The sequence below is a fragment of the Mytilus edulis genome, chromosome 6, assembly GCF_963676685.1.
Source record: "Mytilus edulis chromosome 6, xbMytEdul2.2, whole genome shotgun sequence".
Lineage (NCBI taxonomy): Eukaryota > Metazoa > Mollusca > Bivalvia > Mytilida > Mytilidae > Mytilus > Mytilus edulis.
Genome location: NC_092349.1, coordinates 35,911,187 through 35,935,573, shown reverse-complemented (window position 1 = coordinate 35,935,573; position 24,387 = coordinate 35,911,187). Strand labels below are relative to the sequence as shown.

The 24,387-nt window shown below is 32.9% G+C and overlaps 2 protein-coding genes across 2 annotated transcripts in view; one reads left to right on the top strand and one right to left on the bottom strand.

Moving 5' to 3' along the window:
- The window catches only part of LOC139527592 (uncharacterized), a 49,539-nt gene extending 49,359 nt beyond the window's left edge, over positions 1-180 (bottom strand). The window contains exon 1 of the mRNA XM_071323122.1: positions 101-180. The gene's annotated coding sequence lies outside the window, so the exon portion shown is untranslated. The remainder of the gene's footprint in view (positions 1-100) is intronic.
- A 5,147-nt stretch (positions 181-5,327) lies between these two features.
- The window catches only part of LOC139526373 (uncharacterized), a 42,184-nt gene continuing 23,124 nt past the window's right edge, over positions 5,328-24,387 (top strand). The window contains exons 1-5 of the mRNA XM_071321512.1: positions 5,328-5,635; positions 8,586-8,873; positions 11,643-11,924; positions 19,710-20,021; positions 22,886-23,173. Coding sequence (XP_071177613.1) covers positions 8,642-8,873; positions 11,643-11,924; positions 19,710-20,021; positions 22,886-23,173 — 1,114 coding nt within the window. The 5' untranslated portion in view covers positions 5,328-5,635; positions 8,586-8,641. The remainder of the gene's footprint in view (positions 5,636-8,585; positions 8,874-11,642; positions 11,925-19,709; positions 20,022-22,885; positions 23,174-24,387) is intronic.

Genomic DNA, 24,387 nt, shown 5'->3' with positions numbered 1-24,387 from the left:
AATAGCTTCTGAATATGCAATGATTTGAGAGTCAAATAAAAAAAAAAACATTATTCGAAATAGCTACAAAATGCAGTAATACTGTTCGCAATCAACTCACCTTTTCTTTGATGTTTTCAGATTAATTGAACTACACTACTCCTTCTAAGTGCGTCTTGTTGTTAAAGTGTTTAAAAATCTATCGCATTCTATTAATATGACGTTCGGGTAGTTACACATCGTGTTCATGGGAGGATAACTAATAGAAGATATTTAAATAATATAGAGTGATGATTTAAAAGTCAACTAACTTCTTACACATACAAAATAACAAGTCTTTCGCAGTTGTCCAAATATATCGAATTAAAACAGGGAAAATGTATGAAACTTTTGTGTTCATTAAAAAAGCCGATGTCCTTATTTGAGGGTCAAGTTTAAGATAGAGAATAGAGAAAGAAAGGGCATAATCATTTCTATTTTCAGGAATAAATGAAAAGTGGATGCTAAAATATAAAGATCAAACTATAAAGCGCGAAAACCAAACTAAACAGAGAATGATTGGTAAAAAAAAAAAAAATAAGAATGTGCAGAAAAAAAGACATAAACATATAGATAAAGAATACAGAAACATACTACCCCAATCCAGATCCTCATAAAATCGTTGACAGTTTTAAATTGTTAAACATATTCTGATCTGTAGCAGGCGTATGGTAGTGGTATTTACATTGTACATGTATATAAAGCAGTGCAGCCAAAATTCCCTTCAGTAATACGGTGGGTAAGGTTGTCCTGCCAGAGAACGTTCTTTGCTGGTGATTTGGTCCTGACGAGTGATGGTGGGTCCTGATTCTGTGCTGGTGGGTTTGTTTACATTGTATCAGAACGATAATAAAACAAATGTTTTGTTGCTTAATTTTTCTCTGATACGTCATAAGTACCATGCAGAGAATATTACAACATTTTTTTGTTATTGCAAGTTCAAAACCGAAATTGTCCTGACGATGTGCTGGTGATTAGAAATACGGTCCTGATACTGTGCTGGAGGGTCCTGGTTCTGTGCCTTTATACTTTAGTGAAAAGTGGCAAATATTCAAGATCATTATAAATTCTTAACTGTAATTGACTAATTAGCTGTTATCTGATTTCTTAAAATTGACATTGTTGTGAATCTGTTTACTGCTATTATGAAAAACAAAAAATACCCCTAATTTTTTATTTTACTGTCTTCCGTTTTCTTATTAAGATGGTTAGAAATGCTGTTATTGGTTATCGGTATTTTAAATTAACTGTTATCTTCATTATTGACCTTTTAATGGAACCCCTCTTGTCTGCTTTTAAGATAAGAAAATTGCTTTCGATTTTCCGGATTACGATCCTTTTGCATGATCATCAAATTACGGTGTAAAATATGCAAATCCAAAAAATTAAAATGTAAAAGGTTTTGCATAAAAATGAAACATACATACAGAATAAAGGACTGTTTTCTAATAAAATTGATAATGGAAACGGAGAATGTGTCAGAGACAACAACCTGATCAAAGAGCAGATAACAGCTGACGACCATCAATGGGGGGGGGGGGTCTACAGCCGGCCCTAAAAGAAATATGTAATCTAGTTCAATGAAAATGGACGTGAAAATGAACTCAACTTCATAACATATAAATGAACTGAAATGAAAATAAAATAACCTTACAAGACTAACAAAGCCGAGTGGCTCCTGACTTGAACCGGGTGCTAAAATGCATAGGGATTAAACATGTTTTGCAAGAACCAGACACAAACTATCAGACGAATCTGGTCACTTCTTAGATGAATATAGATAATACATTCAGTGTCCTAAGCAACCTGAATATTGTTTCTCTGACAAATTTGTACGATACTGTAGATACTTTCTTTTCATTCAACCAAATGAAAATCTGCCTTGTTTTTGCGAGTTAGAATCATGTGTCTTCAGCCGCTAATATCAGATTTCTTTGTGTGCAATTTGGTGCTTACTAAAATGATGACTATAGAATGTTGGTTTTTTTTGGAATTGGGGGGTGGGACAAAAGAAGAGGGAGATCACAGTGAAAGTTTCTATGTTTGGAATTGGAATAGTTTTGAAATTCTTAGATATTGTTTGTATTATTTTATTAACATGTAGCCTTTATATATATAATTAAAAACAAATCGATTCTGAAAAGCCAGATATATTAAACATTTTTTTTTTTTTTCATTTATGCATTTTTATGACAAAAAAAGCAACTCAACCACGCATTGAAAGTAAAATGCGTACTCGAATATTTCTTTACGATAAAATGATTGCACATTTTAGACCCCTCCCCCAAAAAAAGATGGCGGGGGTAGGGGGCGGGTGCTTAGATATTAGAATAAAGATTAATATTTTATCTTATCATGTATATTTTTTTCAGTTGAATTTATGCTAGTGCATATTAAACATCAAAAAGTATTTGTACCTACCGAAATCGGTTGTTTTGTTATGTGCCTTTAATCAAAAATATATATATTTTGTAGCTTCATATAAACATTTGAGTATAAACAAGTATATAAGATGCAAAACAATCTTAGATTATACCTATACATTTGTTATATAGGGAATCACTGAAGCATGACCGGAGCAGGCCCCCATTAGACAGTCAAGGGCACCCAATTATAAAAATTTCTAGATCCGCCACTGAAACAGGTGCTTTTTACTGACTAATAACGCAGATCCCCCCCCCTTTTTTCTTTACTTCTTAATATGTAATTACTAGCTCCCAGAAAATTTAAGTTATCTGTAAAAATGGAAAGTGAATGTCAAATATCCGTCAAATACACTCACACATTATATGTTTTTGAACCGAATACATTTTCAGATATTAAACCTATCTCCATTACAACAAACCGGATGTACTGCTACGGAATGGCAACGAAATCTGAAAAATGATAATACGTTGAGTTTTTAAAGTAATTCTAAATGGAAAAATAAACACGTAATTATAGTATAATTCGTTTATAAATGAAGAAATATAGTTGCATACATTCTTCCTTTTTTCCTGAACCTGGATTCACAAAGTTAATATGAATCAACTGTGATTGACTTTGAGAATCATATTATAACATGAGTGCAGTACCTGTATTTATTTTGCATGTTTTCTTTATGTGCATGCATACTGCTTTTAAGTCATTAACTCGCGCAATTTTATTTTCTAAAGCGTTTGTTATATGCGCGATAACGAGTAAATGATGTCATTTCTAAGATGTGTTTTTAAATACAAATGTAAAACTAGAAATTGAAGCATATGTGATGTTATGACAATCATGTCCATATGATTATTTGACAGCAACCAAACCACAAATAGTATCTATTAGACGACCATGATGCAACTTTAAGTTTCTCATTTTCTTAAATTTTGATAACACCGTTAGTTTTTCTTTTTTGAATGGTTTTACACTGATCGTTTTTTGGGGCCCTTTATAGCTTGATGTTTGGTGTGAACCAAGGCACCGGTTGAAAGACCGTAATTTGATCTATTATGGTTTACTTTTTACAAAATGTGACTTGGATTGGAGCGTTATCTCATTGACACTCATGCCACATCTTCTTATATCTACGTATACTTTAGAGAGTAAATGCAACCAGTGAAGATAGATTATGTGTCTGTCTTCAAACAATTTTTCTATGGAGCCTGAAATCTTTATATCCAGAGGAACTTCCGTACCGTTCCTGGTAGGAAAACTTGGGCTCCAAGTATAAAATAAGCTATTTCTAATACTGAGAAAATTACATAAGTTAAATATATTGAGTCATGATAGTAGGGTTTTTTAATACTGACCACTGACACCTTTAATCTATTTCATGATTTAATTAACAATTAAGTTGAGTATTTGTCTATACCACCCTCAAAGCTACCAAAACATAGTCTATAAAATGTTATAGGAACACAGGACTTATGTCGCATTTAATGTGGAAATTTTTCAGGACACATTTTTTATTTTTTCCAACGACTCATCCTTTAAAATAAAAGTGAGGAGGAAACTATTTTATTCCAGTAAACGATTAGATATCTGTTTTAAAATCAGGAAAACGATTATTTTTAGATATCGATTGTATTTAGATATTGTATTTCTATGAATGAGAGGTTAAGACAAAACCCTGCTTACTTTTCCGGTGGTCACAAGAGACAATTTCCGGTAACATCATATTCCTAAGCATTCGGCAGACGACATGTATTGTTTATTTTAAATAACACAATGGAGTGGATTAACGTTGTCTTAATTCTTTGCATTGATTTTCTTTCTGTGATGCTGGCAAATGGTTAGTAAATCTTTTAGTCTATTTGATCATGGAAAGAAAAAGGAAGGGGGTTCTGGGGTGGGACCCACTTTTCTTATTTTAATTGTGTGAATGTTTAATGGTGTTTTAGGGGTTGACGGTATCTTCTTTCCTATCCTATGCAATTTTGCGTTTGAAAGTCCAACACATTCTTGGTTTAAATTATAATACAATTTACACATCTTGGTACACATCTCTAAACAGAAAATGTTGAAAGATCACATGACATTCATTAAACTTCAGTAATACATTCCATCGGTCAATAACAGAACAATACGGACCAGAAAACCGGTCGTTAATGAACTTTAACATGATATGGACCGGTGGGCGTGGTTTACGTCTGATAATGACCGTTGGGGCGTGGTTTCCGTTTGAAAATGACTGTTGGGGCGTGGTTTCTCTGTTAATGACCGGTGGGGCGTGGTTTCTCTGTTTAGAAAGATGTACCTTTTATAAAACATGTTCCTGTTTTTAATATTACATTTAAGTTGTTGAATTGTTTATTATATTTTTTCGTTAATTGTAAAGTTAAAGAGAACTTAATTAGGAATTTATATACTGAAAAGTTGCACTAAAATAAAAGGCAGTATTACTACGACTGGTCTTCACTCTTTGCTATAGAAATCGTACAACTACTCGAGTTAGGCGTTTTGAATTTATGAAATTTTCCAAAACATGGTTTCTCAATGTAATAAACATAATAGTTCTTGAAAAACTGGTCATTATCGTGATACATGGACTGCCCGTAGGACAGTGGTATTGACTGCGACAGCAATAATGACCTCGCCTTCGGCTCAGTCCTTATCACTATCTTAGTCAATACCACTGTCCTGTGGGCAGTCCATATATCACGATAATGACCAGTTTTTCAAGAACTATTATATAATTATTGAAATTCTTTGTAAACATGCATGTCTATCAACCTTCATCCGTTAATTGGAGTGATAAGATAAATGTAAACGCTTGAATATTTATTCAAAGGTATGTTCGAGTTTATACAATCTCTTAGAATCTTTCCTTGATTTGTAGGTAAGCCAGATCCACCAAAAGATGTCCGAATAGCTGTAATTGGCAATACAACTATCATCTCATGGACAATTCCTACTAAACAAGGGATAACTTATTCTCGGATCTATCTCAAGAATTCAACAGATGACGATGTGTATTTTACTTCAGGAACAACGTATAGCCACTATATAGATATACAATCTCCAAAGTCTAGTACTGTGATACCAAATCTAGAGAGGTGTTCGAAATATATTGTCAGAATACAATGTTTAAATAAAATTCAGGAAATTATAGAAGGTTCGGATTTTACCACACACACGTTTTGGGTGACAAGTGAGTCCATTTATACATAATTTATGTGTTGTCGGTCAAATAGTTAGACTTATTGTCTTGAACTTTAGTTAACGAGACTATAATCATCACAATTCTTTGATTCCATTCATTGCAATCCTAATATTGCATTCATTGCAATTATTTGATTGCATTAAGTTTGCATTTAGGATATGTGTGTCAATCACACTCAACGGTAACACAGTCACCTTCCTACAAAGCTAGTTTCTAGTATTAAAGCAACCCTTGTGCTGTGTTCACATGTTATTTGATTTCGCATTGGAAACAGTTTACGACGTCCGAACGTCAATTCTAATTCGAATTGCAATGTGCGTCAAATTCGCTTTTTTGTCATAACGACGATTACTTTTAATTCGCTTTATCAATTAATTTATAGAAAAACACAGTTCAGCGGAAGCTGTGCAAAGTATTGTACAAATACATGTCCATTGTTTTTTTTCTTCAAATATATACATTTACAGTGCATCAAATGTGTATCATTAGCCTGTCAACACTGTCAATCCCCCGACTGAGGCCGTAATCACATTGACCTAAATTCGGTGTTGTGTTAGTGTAAGTCACACGTAAACTAAACACAATTGCGTTCCCATTGATAAAACTCAATGTTAACATGTAGTGTAAATCATGTTTTATCTACACACAGTCGATAGTCAATGTAGGCCTTGTGTAGGTTACGTGTACACAAAACTAGGCATTTAGGACATTAGTTTTACCGTGTATATATTTAAGGAGGAAACTATTTTTGAGTAAAATTGATGTTTTTGATAATTATAAGAATAGTGTTTTATAGAACTTGTCTAAATTCTACAGATTTTTTTTTGTTAAAAAAAATCACGTACTTTATTAACCCCTGATCAAGACTCAAAGCAGCATCATTGCCGAACCCATAAGGAAACAACCAATTGATTATCGGGGGGGGGGGGGGGGGGGGCTATTATAGCTGAGTATGAAACATAAGGCAAGGGGTGGGGTGGTGAGCTATGGATTTTGTTTTGGAAACAAAAAATGTTTCCAGTTTTTGGCCATGAAAAAAAATTTGTTTGTTTCACCCTCAGCTGCCATTATATACAATGCTAAAATTGATTTCGACTTTTCACCAAAATTTGTCCTGAAAAAAAAATCAATAGCCCACGCCCCTATACCCCCCACCTTTGCCCCCCTCCCCCTCCCCAAAAATGAAGTAAATAGTTGCTGCTTAATTCATTTGAAACTTTGAAGGTCTTCCCGAATCGACTTGACGTACACACAAATATTCGCCACTGGTCTTTACTCAAACAACGATTCACGCATAAATACATGACTAAAAAAAGTGTGGGGTAAATGATATGTTTGTCTAGTATCTCAGATTACCAAATATTCCTTGGAGAAGAAATACCATTTGAAACAAACAGAAAAGATAAAAATGTAGTGATCCCTAATATTTCAATCCTTTTTTTCGGCTGTAAGCACGCTGCTGCTGCAGCTTACATTTTCTAATGCGTAATCGAGACATCTCTAGTATATTCAAACTACTGCAAATTTATTGTTATAAAAATGGTTTTCATAAAGTAGCAACCACTTAACTTAAAAAAGGGGGAGGGTTATCATTTTTTTTTATCTGAGTCAGATTTTTTTTCGCGCGTACGTTTTTATTCCTTTTTTTTTCGATGCTGGTGATCAAATACATTTTTTTCAATATTTAACACTATAATGAATGGGGAAACTCGTAATTCAGAATATTTTTTTATCATCTGTATGACCATTTTTGTTTTATCAAATTGGGGATCGGAATATTTCCATTCCCACCCCCACCCCCTTTTGAAGTCAAATGGTTGTTCCCTTACCGCTAGAAAAATTGTTCAAAAATGTTGAATTCAGTTCTACGTAATGAACATTTAAATGACATATAGTTTACAAGTGGGAACAAATCTTATGTACAGGTAGCTAAACAAGGTGTATAGATGTGAACAAATGTAATGTGAAACCAGTGTACACTACACTAAACTAATTGTAAACATGTTTACTCTACACGACGTTTGGTGTTAACACGGTCTGACTCTTTTCACAAATAAACTTAAAGAGTAAGTCATAAACATTTCGGTATGTGTGAAAAGAGCCGCTGGTGCGATCGATTTTAATCTCATTGACTAGTAAGTATTAGCTGCCAAGTGTGGGCGGTTCTCTCTGGGCTTGTTCGCTTTCTCTACTTGTAACACAAAAACAGACCGCCACAGAAAAGCCAAAATACTGCTGAATGTTGCGTTGAAACCAAACATTGATCTATCTATTTCTTTTACCTGAGTATTGAATCTCGTCGTGACGTCGCAAAAAGAAGAAAAGGCTATCACTGTCTTTTTACTTGAGTAGTGTTACCAAAAACGTTTAACGAAAATGACAGCTTTCTTTTGCGGATAATGTATAAATATAGACCACATTATTTGATGTTTTTAGTTTATGGATCAAACATCATTTAGTTTAAAGATAAAATCACATAAATACTGAACTCCGAGGAAAACGAAAAACGGAATGTTCTTATTCAAATGGCAATATCAAAATATAAAGCATATCAAACGAATGTACAACAATTGTCCAGTGACGGATCCAGCCATATGGAAAGGGATGGGGTCCAAACACAGAACAAAATGGGGGGGTAACTATATGACCCCATCCAAATGCATTGATCTTTCAAAAGATGGCGGGGCGTTCAAACCCCCGGAACCCTCCCCATTATCCGCCACTGCTTACTTGGCACTTGGGGGTCGGTTAAATTATAAAAATATAATACCTCGGTGTTAAAATCAGATGTTATTAAAGCTCATGATTTTATATTATTGATAATGTTTTTTTTCTATTTACTGGCTACATCCTATATATAAGTGCTATGTAAGCATACGCCCGATATGTGTATTTAGGTTTTCTATCATTTTGCCATTAAAAATTATATCTTTTTCAGACAATATTTTCAAAGCAAACATCAACGAAAATACTGTTTTATTATGGACGACAAATATGACCGAGTTTTACAGTGTCTTGCCGCCCTCAAATTCGTCAGTAATATATGAAGTAAAAGCAAGCAGTATCCAAAATAGTTCAAAAGTAGGAAAATACATATTTGACCAAACGACAACGAACCTTACAGTAATAAACATTACAGTTACGCACGTGAACGAGACAGATGCTGGGCTATACACAGCAGTTAAAGATGGAATTGTGGATGGGTGCTGTTTGTTAATTGTTACAAGTATGATATAAACATTATTATATTCAGTATATCTTAGATACCTGTCATCAAGTTCGGAATTCTAGTTTCTCTTATACGGGGTATTTATTTTTAGGTTATATTCAGTATCTCTAATATACTTGTCACTATGTTTAGAATACTAACTTCTTTTGAATTGATGTATGTAATGTTTATTTTTGTCCGTAACATGTACAGTATCATAAAAAGTAAAATACTGAACTCAGAGGAAAATTCAATCGGAAATTCCCTAATCACATGGCAAAATAAAATGACAAAACACATAAAAAAGAGTGGACAACAACTGTCATATTTCTGACTTGGTACAGGCATAGTCAAATGTTTTTGTGTATTTCTTAATTATTTTTCTGAAACAGTTTAAATTATTTTAAAGCAGTTATCTTTAACTGATTATTTTTAGTTTTTCCTTCACTTTTATCAGTCGGGGGAAATTATTTATTCTATTACATATAGACGTTTCTTTCATAAACTACACTTTGATAAGTTTTGATTCATACATATGTTACTTCCCTAAACAAGGAAAATTTAACACTTACATTTATTAGATATTGAACATACTAAGATTGAAAGATTGATCTTTTAGAACAATCAAGTTCTATTTTTTTTTCTTAGAAAACTTGATGATATAAATCAATAGTTATATTTTTTAAAGTGAATTTGACAAAACTTGATGACAGATAATTTCTGACTCAGATAAATATTTTAATTTTATTCAACATATACTCTAAAAGTAGATACTATTACTTAATATTATAATATGAAGTGCTTCTTTTACTTTGTGAATAAACCCATGCTCGAAATCCAATAAAAATTGTTTGCACATGCGTATATTGACTACTGCAGAATAATGAATTTTATCATGCATGCATTTAATATATTTCATTAACTTAAAACACTTTCAAACTCTTGAATGATGCGCATGTTGTTACTAATTCATTTATTATGACTGTAATGTGTTGCAAATGGAAATTGAAATAATTGACCTAAATACGACAACTGTTCATCCATTCAAACCTCCTTTCTTTAAAAAATCACATTGCCAGTCGTGTGCTTGATTACAAATAAAAAGGGATATTTATGAAAGAGCCAATACAAACGCTGTACACTCATTTACATCGGACATAGATACTACCTTAATTGTATTAAAACATTTGACTTTTCTACTCTTTACACAAGTATTCCACATTCCAAACTAAAAGACAAATTGAAAGGGTTGGTATTGCTTTGCTTCATAAAAAAGAATAGCCAACGTAGATACAAGTATCTTGTCTTAGGAAGGAATAAGTCCTACTTTGTAAAGGATCACTCTGATTCAAAAAAAAAATTCTCTGAAACTGAAATTTTCAAGATGATTGATTTTTTTATTAACAACATATTTGTTACGTTTGGCGGACGTGATTTTCAACAGACTGTCGTCATTCCAATGGGAACAAACTTTGTCCCTCTACTTGCCGACTTATTTCCTAATTATTATGAGGTGACTTCATGCAGGAACTTCTTAGGAAAAAAGATAAAAAGTTACCAGTATCTTTTAACTCTACTTTCCGCTATATAGATGATGTTCTTTCACTAAATAATTCAAAATTTGGTGACTATGTGGAACGTATCTATCCCATTGAACTAGAGATAAAGGATACTACAGATACAGTTAAGTCGGCCTCATATCTTGACTTACATCTAGAAATTGACCATGAGGGTCGGCTGAAAACAAAACTCTACGACAAAAGAGATGATTTCAGCTTTCCAATTGTGAACTTTCTATTTCTAAGTAGCAACATTCCATCAGCACCTTCCTACGGGGTATATATCTCCCAATAGATACGATATTCCCCTGCTTGCATTTCCTATCATGATTTTCTTGATAGAGGGTTGCTATTCACAAGGAAGCTATCAAACCAAGAGTTTCAAATGGTGAAGTTGAAATCATCCCTTCGTAAATTTCACGAGTTGGTTAGCCGTTATGAAATAACAGTTTCACAATTGATATCGGATATATGTTCCTTACGTCGTAACTACAATCCCCTTCTTTTTCATGAATGTGACTTACCGAATTATACTATTTACTATTCACATAAGCAACACGACGGGTGCCACATGTGGAGCAGGATCTGCTTACCCTTCTGGAGTCCCTGAGATAACCCCTAGTTTTTTGTTTGTTTGGGTTTTTTTTTGGGGGGGGGGAGGGGTTCGTGTTGTTTATTCTTTGGTTTTCTATGTTGTGTCATGTATACTACTGTTTGTCTGTTTCTCTTTTTTTCATTTTTAGCCATGGCGTTGTCAGTTTGTTTTAAATTTGTCTTTTTTCACTTTTAGCCATGGCGTTGTCAGTTTATTTTAAATTTATAAGTTTGACTGTCACTTTGGTAACTTTCGTCCCTCTTTTGTCCTCATTAGAATCGAAATAATTAATGCAAGCTATACTTTATTGTACTTTTATCATGGGTAGGCATTATATTCGTGTTATTTTAGCCGTCACTATCGCTCGGCAAAAATAATCACGAATATAATGCCTCTTTTTCCTGACCTATTCTTGTTTTTCATAGGTCAAAATTTATCATAACGTTAAGTTTTCTTATAAATTTACAATGAATTATTATCAAGGCATTTATTCTGATTTTCCTTTTATGACGTCATGAAAAAAGGTAACGTACAACAGAAATATCATATATTTTTGCAGATCATTTGAAAAGATTAAAAAAAATAGCAGGTATTAAATTGTTATTATTTTTATTCATTAACATTTTATTTTAGACAAACCTTTGAAACCAACATTAATGTCTCTTTCTGAGCATCCATTTGTCGGTGATAACATAACATTTGCCTGTAAAGCGATACAAACCTGGCCTGAAGGGTATATGGCTCCCATACTGACATATCATTTTGTTGGGAATCCAAGAGGAGAGATTGACAACAATCAGCTTACAATACACACACTTAGTAAATTGGATAAAGGGCAAGCCATATCTTGTCGTTACACTGATGAATATGGAGAGGTATCTAACATGAGTGATACTATTACACTGGATCCTTACTGTAAGTAACTGCATGGTCATAATAAAAGAATATTTGATGGAAATTGTACTGTACTAGATAAGTGTGTTTATGCTTATATCTTATTTCAAGTTTGATCAAAACGAATTTATAAAAAAATATACGTTGCGAGACATCTCAGTTTAGTAAACACGTATAATGAACTAAAGAAAAGAGGGATATCACAACCTAAAGAAAAACTAAAAAAGCTCCATGTTCTAGTGACATCTGAAATTAATAAATTAAATTCATCATTCTTTATATGATGCCTTCAAAACTTTAATTATTCTATAAGATATAATATCTTAGAGCTTTTCATAGAAGATTAGAAATACGCGTACGGTAAAAACTTCTTTTTTTCAAAAATATGGCGAATCTTTTTTTTTCTTCTCATAAACATGAACAGAGTAACATCATTGGTAACTTCCATGCATGCAGTATGGAGTAGATATACTTTTAGAATATTTAGACTTAGATTAAATGATTCTTAAGGCTACAGATAACTTTAAATACGGCTATTCAACTTAAGAAAATATCTTTTGTCTTAATCTGCTTGTATGATTATACATGTATATCATTGGTAAAAACGCTATATCTAAAGAAAGAAACTATGGTACATTGTGTATGGTTACCAAATACACAAATATCATCCCTTTCCCTAATTGCAAATTTATCTCATGACCCATCATGAAGCTTTTACTTAGTGTTAATTCTTTCTGCGAGTAATGAATGCATAGAAGTAGTCGCATACTTCGTCTGCGCAACCAATGATTTTTACTTTTAACTTGATTTCATGCGATTGCATCGGTATATTGTGTTATACCAACATGTGTGTCTTCTTAATGCATTTACCTTTATATTTTATCATAAGTTAACTAATGTTGTCGTTATTTCATTGATAATTAATTGTTATATGTTATAACGTTGTGTAGCTCTGAATTCCGCATGTTGTGATTTTAATTTTTGCATACTGTCAGAAATTACTAATACTACACAATTATCAAAAGAGCTGTCACTGTATAGTGGAAATTTTAAGACAGTGTTGCTTAATGACGACTTCTATTCGATACACAGTTCATAACAGCCTAAGATTTACTTAAAACTTTCACATGGCCTGGATCATTATATTTTAATCTTATCTCGACCGTTAGCCAGAGACAAAATTAACGTTTTTCGTTGGCTAGTACTTTTAAACATCAAATCCACAGTTGACATATCGTAACTAAGGAGCCGGATGAGCCAAGATGTTGAAAAGGTAAAATCCAATAATGTGCGAATGTTTCAATTGAATAGTAAATGAAACAATACCTACTTAAAAACTCCATTTCAATATGCTATTATCCGATTTTAGAACGTACAAGTGTTTTGACATGACTTTAATGCGCCATTTAAGATCAATCATGAACTTTCACGTAATTTATTTTATTTTGACCTTTTACATTCTTTTGATCTTTTACTTTTTTTAAAGATATATATAAAAAAGAAGATGTGGTATGATTTCCAATGAGACAACTTTCCAGTATATTAACGGACCAAAATGACACAGACATTAACAACTATAGGTCTCCGTACGGCTTTCAACAATGAACAAAGCCCATACCACATAGTCAGCTCTAAATACGTGTAAGGTAAAAGTAACAGTCATGTATGTGCACATCTCTGAGTCTGCGCTAAGTAAAGATATTCCGATACTTTCACATGGTGTTGTTTCAAAAGCGAAAGGTACACGTCATATTACAATAATATGTTTGCCTTTTTGTCATTATGTTTTGTGTCATTCTTCGACATTCCGATGACCTCACTGGTTTCCATGGTTTCAGCTATTTGTAAGATCCAGGCAGGGGGTGATTCATGTATGTCTCAGAACTGCTTTATTCTTTTATATAATAGGCAGCTAAGATTGAAATAAAGTTTGCAAGCTTTTTTTTTAATTTTGTTGAACGGTTGCTATGGAAACATGCAGCCATTTTTTTGAGGAATTTATGATGAAATCAGGCATGAAAATGTCTACTTTTTGGTTGCAGCAATTTCATGATAATGACAATTTTAAGAAAAAAAATAATTATAACATACAATTAGGCATTATTTGAAGTATATATTTTGATGTTGAGGTTGTGAATTTTTTTTTTTTTATATTAGGCTAAAATGGTATTTAAAAAGGTGCACAAATCTGCATTTTGACATTTTCTGAAAATAGCTTAAATATCATACTTTAAATCAAGAAAAAATGACATTGAGCAGACAAGTTCATTATAAACTATGATTGCATCTTAAGTTCATACATTGAATTATTAAAAACAGGAAAAAAACATCTGGGTTTTTTGAAATTTTTTGTTACCATGGCAACAAAAATTGGTAAAATTCATAAAAATGACAAAAGACAATACTTGTTCATTATCAAAATTTTTGCTATTCTTTTTATATTAATGTAATTTAACAGACAATAAAACTTATGATTTGTTTGAAAATGATAAAAAAATATATAAGGTTTAATTTGAGTGGCTGAAAGACCATAGCAACCAAAAAAAAGCCCTAGCAACCGGTCTGAAATTGCTGAATTAATTCAGAATCAGCATCAAATACATGGTTTTCTAGGTATTGGATGCATATAAATAATTGAGTTTGAATAATATACTCAACAGTAAGATAGTTAATTTACACTTGATCTGCTTTTGGTTACCATGGGAACAAAAAAATTCAGATTTGATACAAACCATTATGTACCTTATAATATCTGTTTTGCAGCCCTGTAAATGGACCTCTTTCAACCATAATCAACAAAAATCATATTTCTCTATATTTACTACTCATATCTCTTGATTTCATGAATGGATCATTTGTTTATTGTGATAACAAAGTATGGCATAAAAATTTAAGATGGAGAGACAGATTTAATAATGTAGGCCTGCTGAATTTGGTGCATGGTTTCCGCAAAAATTTGTATTCCTGGATTTTTCTCAATATCTCAAAATTCAAATTTTATTTTGGTCTAGAATCGTAAAAGAAAACGGTACGTCTAAACACTGCTAAGGACTCCTTAGTGCACTAAAGACCTATACAATGACAATAAGGACTAGAAGAAGTGATGTTATATATATTGTTTTTACATATTATGGTAGAGATAAATATTTGATGCAAAAAATTCAAATTTTATAGAAAAATAATCATAAATAAATAAGATATTCAACATTATTCAAACGATTCATTCCTCCTATTCCCACTTTTTTTATAAGTCTGTTAAGAAAAGTTAAAATTTCATATGGGAATAGGAGGGAAACCTATGCAAACAAAGGATTATACTTAATCAACTTTTAATTGGCCAAATTGTTTTTTGGGATAGGAAATAGGTTATTTTTGTATATGTTTGAATTTTGTGTTTTTAATTCAAACAAAAATGAAAGAAATGGAATAAAATTGAGATTTGAAATTCTGAATAAGTGAAAGAGACAAAAACGTGACCATATAGCATAAAACAATCGAAATAAAGAAATGTAGCAAATTATCTAATATTTCTTTTATAACACAAATTCAAAAGTAAAGTCACGCAAGCATTATAATATGAAACAAACAATACAAGTAAACAACACTAAGCAAATCACACATTGTAGCACACACATCAGAAGTCCACCGTATATTAGTCTATTAAAGTTTATAAATCTATTCAATGTGAATAAGGTGGGTGGCTGCATCGCCAAACTGTACTGTTGTTACTTCTTGGTGGGGCATTAATGCTGCATAGTGAATCATGGTTGAGGCCTAGCAGATTTACCTGTACTTTTTAAAAGAAAATATAGTTGATACACTGTTCAGTGGCGGATCAAGCCATTTTATAAAAGGGGGTGTGTCCCAACCCAGAGTAAAAAGGGGGGTTTCCAACTAAGTGCTCCCATTCAAATGCATTGATCGTCCAAAAAAGGGGGGTTTTCAACCCCTCTCCCCCCTTTTCCCCCTGGATCCGCCACTGAACAGTGTATCAACTATATTTTCTTTTAAAATGTACAGGTAAATCTTAGGTGAATTTTTAATTAACCTTGCATTTTGATTGTTATAAAACCAATTTATAATTAATCAATCCATCTATAGAAGGAATAGTGATTTTTAAAAGTGTGAATTAGGAGGAATACAACATTTAGACACGTGCCCGTTTTTATTTGATATGCCGAAAAAATCAATGAACCGATTGACATGTGCCAAATAACATAACAACAGTTACTGATTAAACAATCATGATCTTTTTATTTTAAGTAAAAATTTTTTCAACTAGTTTGATTCTGTTTACAAAGCCTTCATATGGTACTATGTGGTATGTGCTTTACTTACTGTTGAAGGCCGTAGGGTGACTTATGGTTATTTATTTCTGTTTCAATTCGTTTCTTGTGAAGATTTGTCTCATATCATAAGTTTCACCCATGCCCGTCAGTACTTTAGTCGTCACGAAGTTAGTTACCATTTTCTAATTTTAGTTTGCCTCAACCAAATGTTATGAAACATATACACAATGCTTATTACCACAAAACAGATTGATTGATTGTTGGTTGCTTAACGTCAAGTGGCAAATATTTCATGCATATTCAGGACGAGAACAAGTTCACAATAAATACAATAGGTAGGTTGATACAATAGAGGCCATATAGGATGATGGTCGGGGAAATTTGGACTGCCACTGGAAAATGAGGGTATATTGGATAGGGACAAAAATGTAGCCTTGCAACAGGCCACCTACGGACCCCTCAAAGAGTTGTTGCAAGGGTTCTTAACGTGCAAAGAGCGTGACACTCTCTTTATACGAGGCATCGGATTTAACGTCCCCCTTCTGACCGGACGTGACTGCGAACTTGATACATCCCGCACAGCCAAACGGACGCCCCACTTCGGCAAGCGTCTTACTGCCGGTCGGGAGAAGACCAAGTGACCATATTTCTACCCCAGTCACCCTTGGGGGGGGGGGGGGGGGGACCACAAAACAGAGATCAATTAGAATTTAGTTGGCGTCACTTTAACTGTTCCCGAGTTATGCCCGCTTTGCGTTACTTTTCTTTGTTTGATACTTTAAATAATTGTTAAAACCGAGAACTAGATCAGTTTCACAGGCGGATCCTGGGGGACAGCCCCCCCCCCCCCCCCCCCCCCCGTTTCGTTGGAAAAAATTGGTTTACACAGAGTTCTGGATCTGCCACTGAGTTTAAAACTGTATAGTTTACCTTAAAATTTAATAAATGACCTGGTTTAGTGAAGAAATATGTAAAAGTGACCAGTTGATATTTAAGGAAAACCTTTCTGAATCCTTTTTTTTCTGTCATACGCCAGGTTTATATCTATTAACATAACCTCCCATTAGTTTTTCATGAATTTGAGAAATGATATTGAGAAGTTATTAAACTTTTTTTATTCTTTGAAAAAGCGACGGGCGTAACATGCGCTCATGGCGCAGCTGTTTATTTTAATTTTATGGAATTACACCCCTTTCAAAGTCTAGGGTCAGTTAAGAGTACATTTGAACTTTGCAGTATATCTGAGGTAGTTAATGCACACCTTAGCTGTGCATGATCCTGATCTATGAAAGATTCAAACAAAAACTACCCAACCTCCACTCCTCCCCCAAAATGCAACAGTGTATATATTTAAATTTGTTAAGTCTTTTTAATGAGCAAAGACAGTCATGACAGTACTGAGAGTGAAACAAAGCAAAGTATGCAGTTATATTCCCATTAGAAAACTGAACTTTATAAACATAATTATATGTAATTTTTTACATAAACTATATTATAATATCATTTGATTGACTGTTATGGGTGATATTTGTCACCATGGCAACTGTTGTAATAATACTTAACGATTGCAGTTTAGAGCTTATATATGCTTCAATGCATGTCTTTTCATAAAGGTTTGGAAACAATTGAGAACATTAAATTCCCCCATACCGCAGAATTCAATAAATATTAACTCTGTTTCCAAGGGGAAAATACATTAACATGGTGATAAAATTCAAGAGATCCCCACGCAATGTTTTATTTATTTTGGTCAGGTAGTATTCAAACTTTGTTACTACAATGCTAGCTATGATTTACATATTTTCAATTTTCAGAAAAACACACGAGGAAATTTGATAATTTCACAATACTTCATGATTTCGAAAAAAATGAATGTTTTTTTAGTATTTTTTAACAAAAAATCTAAAAGTCGGGGTTGAACTGCAATACTAACTAAGCTCTGAAGCTAAAACCAAGTTATATCGATGTTATACATGCATATGAAATTTCTGAAAATAAAATTGCTTCTATTCATTATCATTATTCTATTCATAATCAGGCTCTCCGACCAAACGTTATCTTTTCAAGAATCTACATGTATGATTTTTTTTAAATAAACCTACCCCCCTTTTTTTCCCCTTACCTTCGGTTCTAACCCCAATGTTTCATTATATATTGTATACAGACAAGACTGTGAGTGAAGCAAAGCATGCAGTCATATTCCAATATGAATATAAACACCGTCTATATATAATATATGTATTTTTTTACATATATTTCTATTGATACATTTTAAAATAGATGTTACTATGGGTAATATGTATTTCCATGGTAACTATTGAAGTCAGCAACTATTAACGATGGTAATTTATAGTAAGCTTATGCTTAAATATATATTTTTTTTAATCAGTTATAGAACAATTCAGTACATTAAAGCTCTAAAACTGCAATATTCTGCAAATAATAACTCCGTTTCCAAGGAAAAAATCGGTTGCTATGGTGATAAAACTAAAGAAAGTCCCAAGCTTTTTTCTATTTAATTTGGTAAAGTAGTATCCAAACTTCATAACTAAAGTGCTAACTATGCTATACACAGTTGCTCTTTTCTGAAAAACACCTCAGAAAATTTGAAAATTTCGCAAAAATCCCAAATTCAGAAAAGTTGAAAATATGCATTTTTTGGCAAATTTTTTTTTTTTTTACAAATTTGGTTTACATGCAATCTGAACTAAAATGATGCTAAAACCAGGTTGTATCAATGTTACATATGAAAATTAATGAAAAATGCTTGATTCTATTCCTAATCAGGCTCTGAATTGTAGTGATTTAGCTGATTTTTGGAGATTTTTACTATGCTTCACAACCAAAAAATAGAGTGTCCGTTACCATGGCAACCACTCATATTTTCCCACTCATATTTATTTTTTGAGCCGTATTCAGTTACTGCTTCTTCTAGGCCATTTATAGATAAAATCTGAAACCCTCACAAATCACATGTATATAGCACCCTGCCTGGTTCTTACAAAGAGCTGTACTTAATTAGGAATTTATATACTGAAAAGTTGCACTAAAATAAAAGGCAGTATTACTACGACTGGTCTTCACTCTTTGCTATAGAAATCGTACAACTACTCGAGTTCGCTTTAGGCGTTTTGAATTTATGAAATTTTCCAAAACATGGTTTCTCAATGTAATAAACATAATAGTTCTTGAAAAACTGGTCATTATCGTGATACATGGACTGCCCGTAGGACAGTGGTATTGACTGCGACAGCAATAATGACCTGAGGCCTCGCCTTCGGCTCAGTCATTATCACTATCTTAGTCAATACCACTGTCCTGTGGGCAGTCCATATATCACGATAATGACCAGGTTTTCAAGAACTATTATATAATTATTATAATTCTTTGTAAACATGCATGTCTATCAACCTTCATCCGTTAATTGGAGTGATAAGATAAATGTAAACGCTTGAATATTTATTCAAAGGTATGTTCGAGTTTATACAATCTCTTAGAATCTTTCCTTGATTTGTAGGTAAGCCAGATCCACCAAAAGATGTCCGAATAGCTGTAATTGGCAATACAACTATCATCTCATGGACAATTCCTACTAAACAAGGGATAGTTTATTCTCGGATCTATCTCAAGAATTCAACAGATGACGATGTGTATTTTAGTTCAGGAACAACGTATAGCCACTATATAGATATACAATCTCCAAAGTCTAGTACTGTGATACCAAATCTAGAGAGGTGTTCGAAATATATTGTCAGAATACAATGTTTAAATAAAATTCAGGAAATTATAGAAGGTTCGGATTTTACCACACACACGTTTTGGGTGACAAGTGAGTCCATTTATACATAATTTATGTGTTGTCGGTCAAATAGTTAGACTTATTGTCTTGAACTTTAGTTAACGAGACTATAATCATCACAATTCTTTGATTCCATTCATTGCAATCCTAATATTGCATTCATTGCAATTATTTGATTGCATTAAGTTTGCATTTGGGTTATGTGTGTCAATCACACTCAACGGTAACACAGTCACCTTCCTACAAAGCTAGTTTCTAGTATTAAAGCAACCCTTGTGCTGTGTTCACATGTTATTTGATTTCGCATTGGAAACAGTTTACGACGTCCGAACGTCAATTCTAATTCGAATTGCAATGTGCGTCAAATTCGCTTTTTTGTCATAACGACGATTTCTTTTAATTCGCTTTATCAATTAATTTATAGAAAAACACAGTTCAGCGGAAGCTGTGCAAAGTATTGTACAAATACATGTCCATTGTTTTTTTTCTTCAAATATATACATTTACAGTGCATCAAATGTGTATCATTAGCCTGTCAACACTGTCAAACCCCCGACTGAGGCCGTAATCACATTGACCTAAATTCGGTGTTGTGTTAGTGTAAGTCACACGTAAACTAAACACAATTGCGTTCCCATTGATAAAACTCAATGTTAACATGTAGTGTAAATCATGTTTTATCTACACACAGTCGATAGTCAATGTAGGCCTTGTGTAGGTTACGTGTACACAAAACTAGGCATTTAGGACATTAGTTTTACCGTGTATATATTTAAGGAGGAAACTATTTTTGAGTAAAATTGATGTTTTTGATAATTATAAGAAAAGTGTTTTATAGAACTTGTCTAAATTCTACAGATTTTTGTTAAAAAAAATCACGTACTTTATTAACCCCTGATCAAGACTCAAAGCAGCATCATTGCCGAACCCATAAGGAAACAACCAATTGATTATCGGGGGGGGGGGCTATTATAGCTGAGTATAAAACATAAGGCAAGGGGTGGGGTGGTGAGCTATGGATTTTGTTTTGGAAACAAAAATTGTTTCCAGTTTTTGGCCATGAAAAAAATTTTGTTTGTTTCACCCTCAGCTGCCACTATATATAATGCTAAAATTGATTTCGACTTTTCACCAAAATTTGTCCAAAAAAAAATCAATAGCCCACGCCCCTCTACCCCCCACCTTTGCCCCCTCCCCCTCCCCCAAAAATGAAGTAAATAGTTGCTGCTTAATTCATTTGAAACTTTGAAGGTCTTCCCGAATCGACTTGACGTACACACAAATATTCGCCACTGGTCTTTACTCAAACAACGATTCACGCATAAATACATGACTAAAAAAAGTGTGGGGTAAATGATATGTTTGTCTAGTATCTCAGATTACCAAATACTCCTTGGAGAAGAAATACCATTTGAAACAAACAGAAAAGATAAAAATGTAGTGATCCCTAATATCTCAATCCTTTTTTTTTCGGCTGTAAGCACGCTGCTGCAGCTTACATTTTCTAATGCGTAATCGAGACATCTCTAGTATATTCAAACTACTGCAAATTTATTATTATAAAAATGGTTTTCATAAAGTAGCAACCACTTAACTTAAAAAAGGGGGAGGGTTATCATTTTTTTTTATCTGAGTCAGATTTGTTTTCGCGCGTACGTTTTTATTCCTTTTTTTTTTCGATGCCGGTGATCAAATACATTTTTTTCAATATTTAACACTATAATGAATGGGGAAACTCTTAATTCAGAATATTTTTTGATCATCTGTACGACCATTTTTTTTTTTTTATCAAATTGGGGATCGGAATATTTCCATTCCCACCCCCACCCCCTTTTGAAGTCAAATGGTTGTTCCCTTACCGCTAGAAAAAATTTTCAAACTATCTAGCTAAACAAGGTGTATATATGTGAACAAATGTAATGTGAAACCAGTGTACACTACACTAAACTAATTGTAAACATGTTTACTCTACACGACGTTTGGTGTTAACACGGTCTGACTCTTTTCACAAATAAACTTAAAGAGTAAGTCATAAACATTTCGGTATGTGTGAAAAGAGCCGCTGGTGCGATCGATTTTAATCTCATTGACTAGTAAGTATTAGCTGCCAAGTGTGGGCGGTTCTCTCTGGGCTTGTTCGCTTTCTCTACTTGTAACACAAAAAGAGACCGCCACAGAAAAGCCAAAATACTGCTGAATGTTGCGTTGAAACCAAACATTGATCTATCTATTTCTTTTACCTGAGTATTGAATCTCGTCGTGACGTCGCAAAAAGAAGAAAAGGCTATCACTGTCTTTTTATTTGAGTAGTGTTATCAAAAAAGTTTAACGAAAATGACAGCTTTCTTTTGCGGATAATGTATAAATATAGACCACATTATTTGATGTTTTTAGTTTATGGATCAAACATCATTTAGTTTAAAGATAAAATCACATAAATACTGAACTCCGAGGAAAACGAAAAACGGAATGTTCTTATTCAAATGGCAATATCAAAATATAAAGCATATCAAACGAATGTACAACAATTGTCCAGTGACGGATCCAGCCATATGGAAAGGGATGGGGTCCCGACACAGAACAAAATGGGGGGTAACTATATGACCCCATCCAAATGCATTGATCTTCCAAAAGATGGCGGGGTGTTCCAACCCCCGGAACCCTCCCCATTATCCGCCACTGCTTACTTGGTACTTGGGGGTCGGTTAAATTATAAAAATATAATACCTCGGTGTTAAAATCAGATGTTATGAAAGCTCATGATTTTATATTATTGATAATGTTTTTTTTCTATTTACTGGCTACATCCTATATATAAGTGCCATGTAAGCATACGCCCGATATGTGTATTTAGGTTTTCTATCATTTTGCCATTGAAATTATATCTTTTTCAGACAATATTTTCAAAACAAACATCAACGAAAATATTGTTTTATTATGGACGACAAATATGACCGAGTTTTACAGTGTCTTGCCGCCCTCAAATTCGTCAGTTATATATGAAGTAAAAGCAAGCAGTATCCAAAATAGTTCAAAAGTAGGAAAATACATATTTGACCAAACGACAACGAACCTTACAGTAATAAACATTACAGTTACGCACGTGAACGAGACAGATGCTGGGCTATACACAGCAGTTAAAGATGGAATTGTGGATGGGTGCTGTTTGTTAATTGTTACAAGTATGATATAAACATTATTATATTCAGTATATCTTAGATACCTGTCATCAAGTTCGGAATTCTAGTTTCTCTTATACGGGGTATTTATTTTTAGGTTATATTCAGTATCTCTAATATACTTGTCACTATGTTTAGAATACTAACTTCTTTTGAATTGATGTATGTAATGTTTATTTTTGTCCGTAACATGTACAGTATCATAAAAAGTAAAATACTGAACTCAGAGAAAAATTCAATCGGAAATTCCCTAATCACATGGCAAAATAAAATGACAAAACACATAAAAAAGAGTGGACAACAACTGTCATATTTCTGACTTGGTACAGGCATAGTCAAATGTTTTTGTGTATTTCTTAATTATTTTTCTGAAACAGTTTAAATTATTTTAAAGCAGTTATCTTTAACTGATTATTTTTAGTTTTTCCTTCACTTTTATTAGTCGGGGGCAATTATTTATTCTATTACATATAGACGTTTCTTTCATAAACTACACTTTGATAAGTTTTGATTCATACATATTTTACTTCCCTAAACAAGGAAAATTTAACACTTACATTTATTAGATATTGAACATACTAAGATTGAAAGATTGATCTTTTAGAACAATCAAGTTCTATTTTTTTTTCTTGGAAAACTTGATGATATAAATCAATAGTTATATTTTTTAAAGTGAATTTGACAAAACTTGATGACAGATAATTTCTGACTCAGATAAATATTTTAATTTTATTCAACATATACTCTAAAAGTAGATACTATTACTTAATATTATAATATGAAGTGCTTCTTTTACTTTGTGAATAAACCCATGCTCGAAATCCAATAAAAATTGTTTGCACATGCGTATATTGACTACTGCAGAATAATGAATTTTATCATGCATGCATTTAATATATTTCATTAACTTAAAACACTTTCAAACTCTTGAATGATGCGCATGTTGTTACTAATTCATTTATTATGACTGTAATGTGTTGCAAATGGAAATTGAAATAATTGACCTAAATACGACAACCGTTCATCCATTCAAACCTCCTTTCTTTAAAAAATCACATTGCCAGTCGTGTGCTTGATTACAAATAAAAAGGGATATTTATGAAAGAGCCAATACAAACGCTGTACACTCATTTACATCGGACATAGATACTACCTTAATTGTATTAAAACATTTGACTTTTCTACTCTTTACACAAGTATTCCACATTCCAAACTAA